This window comes from Poecilia mexicana, unplaced genomic scaffold (assembly GCF_051168715.1).
Source record: "Poecilia mexicana isolate PSO_F unplaced genomic scaffold, ASM5116871v1 scaffold_7, whole genome shotgun sequence".
Taxonomy (NCBI): Eukaryota; Metazoa; Chordata; class Actinopteri; order Cyprinodontiformes; family Poeciliidae; genus Poecilia; species Poecilia mexicana.
In genome coordinates, this window is record NW_028263376.1 from 28,863,535 (window position 1) to 28,870,126 (window position 6,592).

General features: G+C 43.5%; 1 protein-coding gene across 1 annotated transcript; it reads left to right on the forward strand.

Annotated features, from left to right (window-relative positions):
- The first annotated feature begins 290 nt into the window (after window positions 1-290).
- Window positions 291-6,283, forward strand: adora1b (adenosine A1 receptor b). The gene is made up of 2 exons (XM_015004409.2): window positions 291-1,258; window positions 4,444-6,283. Exons 1-2 carry the CDS (start codon window positions 918-920, stop codon window positions 5,252-5,254), a joined length of 1,152 nt encoding a protein of 383 aa, XP_014859895.2. The 5' UTR covers window positions 291-917; the 3' UTR covers window positions 5,255-6,283.
- The last annotated feature ends 309 nt before the right edge of the window (window positions 6,284-6,592 follow it).

Here is a 6,592-nt window from a genome sequence, read left to right on the forward strand (position 1 = left end):
ACATATCTGAAACCATCGCATGTCTTTGTGTGAAAAATGCAAATGAAACTGAGATCTTGCCAAGAACAAAATGAATCTCACAGTTCTATGGAAAGTGTGCAACACTTGCACTTGTCGAGGCCCGTGGCAGAGAAATATCCTCGGGGAGGAGAGCGAGACTTCCTCTGGGATGGTCCCACAGAAAGTTGCACAGAATTTCTTGAAAGATTAGTTACGGAACAAACCATCCCTCCAATGAATCCACCCCATTACATAGAAAAGAAACAGGTCCAACAGGCTCTGATAAACGAAAACAGAGGCAAATGAAATCATCTGGAGCTTCACGCTCACTCCTAATAAAATAAGAGAAAGGAAAACACACAGAGACAAAGAAAGAGAGGTACGAGAGAGACAGAGAGAAAGCGAGAGAGAGAGAGAGAGAGAGAGAGAGAGAGAAGGGGGGGGGACAGAGCGCACTGCCGTCTGCACAGGAGTTGAATCTGTGCGCGCTTTCCTGCCAAAAATGCGCAGGCAGCGGCGCTGTTAAAACGTGCTCTGTCAAACTGAAAGACGTAGGCTGACAAAACGCCCAGCGCCCTCTCGAAGAAACCGGAGCCAGTGGGAAGGATGCTGTGCTTACGAGAAGCAGGTGTATCCAGCCAAGTGGAGGGGACGCAGGAAACCGAGCGGGAGCGACCCGCTGGAGCCGCTGGACAAAAACACCTGCTTCAGAGGAACAGCCCGCAGTCTTCGCCGCTTCTTTCCTTTTTTTAATAGCTGGATTTGGTCCCTCGAGATGTACATCTGGCATCCAGAGTGGGGAATAAGGGCGCCATGAGACTGACGGACGCACAACTAATTTGGGAAACACCTTAGAGGACAAGAGAAGAAAACAAAGATAGTGTGCACGTCTTTGTTGATCACAGAGATCTGCTGACATGCCCGGGACGGTCTCCTCGGCGCCGCCGCTGTACATAGGCATGGAGGTCCTGATAGCTGTAGCCTCCGTGATAGGGAATGTGATGGTGGTTTGGGCGGTGAAAATTAATAAGTCCCTGCGAGACACCACGTTTTGCTTCATAGTCTCCCTGGCTGTGGCGGATATTGCGGTGGGAGCGCTGGTCATCCCCCTGGCCATCACGGTCAGCATCGGACTTGAGACTTACTTTTACAGCTGCCTGCTCGGGACGTGCACCATGCTGGTGCTGACGGAAAGTTCAATCCTGGCCCTGCTGGCCATCGCGATTGACCGCTATCTCAGGGTCAAGATCCCGACCAGGTAACGTAGGTCTTTCGGGAAGGACGGGAGGAGGTCGGGGGTGAAGGTTCAAGTCTGATTATTGTTTGCTCCATGTGGGAAGGGGCGATGGTGGTCGTTTCTTCACACAGAGGTCAGAGCTACCACAGCTCTCTTCTTGGGCATCGATTTGCACGGGGATCGTGTTTCACTTCAGACTGCCGTGTTTACCCCACATTTGGGTAGATTTAGCTCGCCAGAGGGTTCGTGAAAACAACAGGGGCATGCTGATCCCGCAGCAGCCTGTGATTTTCTGTTTGTCCCGTCTGAACAGGGCCTTGCGGAAATACAGACCTGATACCACTGAACTCAGCAAGCATAACCCTCAACGTGCTTAAGTTGGGTTTATTTTATATGACAAACCAACACAAAGGCGCACATTAATGTGAACTGGAAGAAAAAGTAAAGCTGACTCATTATTTAACTAAAAATAATAAGAGAAATGGGTCATGCTTGGGTTCTAACTCCCTGAGTCAGTGCTTTGCAAACCAATCTTTTGATACATTGCATCTACAAGTCTCTCTCTCTCTCTCTCTCTCTCTCTCTCTCTCTCTCTCTCTCTCTATATATATATATATATATATATATATATATATATATATATATATCACAAGGTGTTTTTTTTTTTGCCTATTCTTCTTTGCCAAAAAGCTTTGACGCAGACAACTGAATACAGTCTGGACTTTGACTGGGCCATCGTAACACATGGATTACAATGCATCTCTGGCTTTGTGTTTGAGGCTTTTTGTCTTGCTAGATTGATCCTTGAGAGCTGCTGTCCTGCAGCCTTTACAGCTGAATCCAATGAATGCCTCGTTACCAGGCCTCTGCAGAACTGAATCACTGCTGATGAGAGAATTCAGGCATTTTATTCAGGTGTGTTGAGAAAAGAAAGGTATCGAAAAGCTGCAAGATGGCTGGTCATAAGGACTGGACTTTGCGACCGCTCTGCTGGAAGATTTTAGCCTCAGGTTTTTGAACCACTTTTAAGTTTTCCTGATTGCCTACTGTTAGCTTCACCTATCTTCCTAATAAACCTGACCAGCTTCCATCATGCTGCCACCATTGTGTGGACAATATGACCAGCGTGATGGCAAATATTGCTCTTTTTTGCCACAAATAGTTTATCAAAAACTTGTAGTTTCACTTTATCTGACCACAGTTATTTTTTTTTTTCTTGCACACGTTTGCTCTTTATCCTACTTGATATTTGATAAACTGCAAGTGGAACTTCTTCTCCAGAGTTACCATTAGCCTCTTGGCTGCTTCTTTGTTTAAAGTTTTCATTTTCCAGCCAGACAGTGTTGATCTAAGGTATTTACCAGAACAGAAACATGTTTTCTTCCATAGATCCATTCATCATCCCATCAACCCTTACTGGTTTCCCTGCTACAGAAAAGCAACTTGATGCTGCAGTCTCCGTGTGTGGAAGGGATAATGTGTTCAAGATGGACATCCATCTCTTCGTAGGCTTAGAGTTTCAGCAATTGTTTTATTGCCAAATTCTGCTTTAAACATAGTCACAACTTTATCCTTGACCTGGCTGCTGTGTTCCTTCATGTTTATGTCGCTTCTGTTTTCTAACAACACAGAACAGATTTACACTGACAAACACACATACTCTGATTATTGTATTTACCAGGTGACTTCCTTAAGAAATTGAAAACTGAACTTGAAATTGGATATTATTCAGGAGTATCAGAATGAAAGGGCTATTTACATGTTGATGTGCAGTATTGTATGTAATGTCAGAAACCGTAGAAAAGTTAAAGGGTGTGAATTTTTTGTAAGGTCTGGATGGATGTGATTTTAATGACAGAACTAGAGCAGACCAGGATAACGACTAGGAGCTGATAAGACATCCCAGTATCAACTAAACGTTGTAATTTATTATTCCTTGTCACCACAGATAATAGCTTGTGGCTCATTACGACACTCTTGGAAAACCTTTAGCTGTTGGCGTTTCATTGCTTTCACCAATCCAAAGTCCTTTTAATTGTGGTTCAAGTGGAATAAATCAGCAATTTTCAAGGATGTTCATTATCTTCCATACTTTTTCTAACAAAAGAAAAGAGACTAATTCACATATACGCCACAATTATTGGGCATATATCACAGTTTTCGCAACGTTTCCTTTTTAGCTGTGCTGATGCTTGTAGCTTGTGACAGACATGCCAGTTTCCATTTCCAAACTCTAGAAATATGCTTAAAAAAGCTTAAAAGAAAAAGAGTGAACAGGACAGCCAAGCTTTCACTGATAACATACTACAATCTTCAAACCATTTAAATCTTTTGCTCCATCAGAACAATGAAACAAAAGGTGCTTTTTGATGCTGTTTTTCTTCTCTAAGGAGCGAACAGACTGGTCCATGCGTCTTTGTACCGCTGCATCTCAACACATCTGCCCCCTAATCAGTACTAGACACACTGCATGTCACCAGTGAGAATCGGGCTAAAATGCGAGGTCCGGTTTAGCTCCAGGCTCCCTTTTTAGCAAAGGTCAGCTTGTGATGATCCAAACATTTTCTCATCATACTCTGTAAATATCAACCAATGGTAATCTAGACATGATCTAATTACCGCGCTGCATGCTTTCTAGCATCGAGGTGGATCAGATAAATGTTTACATGTGTGCCTTTAGGCTGCATCTGTTTCATTTCTTTCTCTGTAGATGAGAGAGGAATAATAACATTTCAGAGACCCTGAATCTTTTACCTCGATCAGTCTCTCACCATTAATCCTTTACAATAAGTTATTTAGAAGATATAAATCTGCAGCAGAAATGTGAAGTCTGGTGGGCCAAATAATGCATCTGCAAAATTAAGTTACAAAGTTAAGAATCATATATGAAAAACGGAGTATAAAGTGTGCTGATGTTACTTTCAGGGGCGCATGTCCAATTTGCACTGCAATGAGCTGCAGCCCATCAGCTTAGGGTTTAAAGTATTCAACTCAAGGACAATGAAATAAAACTTATTCTGGTTGTACATAAAAAATAAAGATAGTACAAATTTCAACAAATGTCAAATATGATCTTCAACCAACACAAGAAGATACAATTGCTAAATTTAAAAAATATATATACATCAACTGTTACGGTTTGTGAAAGAAAACATGCATGTTCCAACAGTGAAGACATTTTGACCTATTCCTGGTTCTTCCTGCAGGTACAAGCGGGTGGTGACGTCCCGGCGGGCCGGCCTGGCTGTGGTGATGTGCTGGACGCTGGCGTTCGTCGTGGGCCTGACGCCCATGTTAGGGTGGAACAATCTAAAGCACCTCCAGGAAAACGGCACGATCGGCTCGGACCTCATCGTCACCTGCCGGTTTGAGACCGTCATCAGTATGACGTACATGGTTTACTTCAACTTCTTCGGCTGCGTGCTGCCGCCTCTGGTGTTCATGCTGGTCATCTACGTGGAGATCTTTTACATGATCCACAAGCAGCTGAACAACAAGAAAATCACCTCCAGCTTCTCAGACCCCAACAAGTACTATGACAAAGAGTTGAATCTCGCCAAATCTCTTGTCCTGGTGTTTGTTCTGTTCTCCATCAGCTGGCTCCCCCTTCATGTCATCAACTGCATCACGTTGTTCTGTCCAAAGTGCAACAAGCCGATGGTTCTGCTCTACATCGCCATCTTGCTCACTCACGGCAACTCCGCTGTCAACCCAATCGTCTACGCTTTCCGCATCAAAAAGTTTCGCACTGCATTTCAGAAAATATGGCAGCAGTACTTCTGCTGCAAGGAGACGCTGGCGTTGGACTTCCAGCAAAGTGACAGAAAAGACAAGCCCAACGTGGAGCCAAAACCGGCCGCGTCGCCGCAGCCCGCGCACGGGGGCGTCTTTAAATCGTATCCTTCGCAGGAGCTGCAGCTGCAGCCGCCTCCGCTGGAGCTCCAGGACGAGCAGAAGATTATAACATCTCAGAAAACTTACAAACTTCCCCCTTTTGTCGAGCAGAGCGTAGCCTGAGCAAAGGAGGGCGATGGATGGCTAAAGAAATAACCTCTTGCGCAAAAGCAGTGGCTCTCTCCTCGTCTGAATGTAGTTTGAAGAGAACGGATCATAGCAAGTCACCGCAAAGCTCTTGCAATTTGCAACGTGGGTCTGTGGAAGATTGTTCGTCCTCAGGAACAGCATACATGCACATAACAGTGCAGGCAGCGTACTGAGAAGCCTGCAATGTCTATTTACGTGCTTATCTTAGTAAGATACTGAGCACACGAAGCTTTAACTGTACTATTACTTATGGTAAAGCAGTTTGTGTGAACATTAGAAAATGTGCAATATAAGTTGTTGTGGTTTGTCAAGTATCGACATCTCCATGCTACGACTTGCCTGAACATTTATACATCAAATAGAGCAGGGTAATCTTACTACTTTAATACTGTGTATGTTCCGACTGACTCTGGCTAAAAAAAATATATATATACATATATATGAATGTAATCGTGTAAATATGAGACGGCATTCACTTGTGAATGCTCGACTTAATCTTCAGGGTCTAAATCGCACAACGACGTGTGCAGGAAGCAGTGTTAAGGGACGGAACAACGTCATGAGAGTTTGTGTCTCTCCTCTGGAGCTCAGTCAGGCCTCAGGTGTTCCAGCTGCGGTTTCCCGTTGCAGACGAGACGGACGGGGACATAAACAAGCACACAGAGGCTTTAAAATTTTAAAAGCTACATGCAGGACACTTGTAGCAGCTCACAGGGGAAAAACACAAGATGCTCTTAGATCTCATGTTTGTTCAGTCTCCACGTCAGTAAGCTGCGAGTGAAGTTTTCTTTAGCTCCCTGTCATCGCTACATCACGACAGTTTACCATCACCAACTGTGGCTTTCAGGGCCTTGTTCAAATACTCAACCGAACACTGACTAAATTCTGAAATGTCAACCTGAAGATTGTGAGTTTAACCTGTAAGCTTATTATTTTGCATCTTGCCAAACTGAAGCATCTTCAGATTCATAATTAAACTATGTTCAATACCTCTTAAACACAGGATGTGAAGCTGTGTTTGTTGTTCTTATTTAGTAATCTTGCACTTGAAGAGATAATTTGGTGAGGTTCTGCTGAAATCTTTTACATATTTAGCGACTTACCTGCTGTTGCTAAAGCTCTTGGCATCCTCATTTTGTTTAAATCCAGATTAGCTGTATCTTAATATCCACTTCAAGGTGGCCAAAATCAACTTTTATCCCTTAAAAATAACTCCAGTTTGAAAATGTTATAGCAGTTAATGGGATGAATCTTTAAACTGTTGCTACATTTATTATTGGGTGGTTATTTACAGTACGTTGATTATTAATA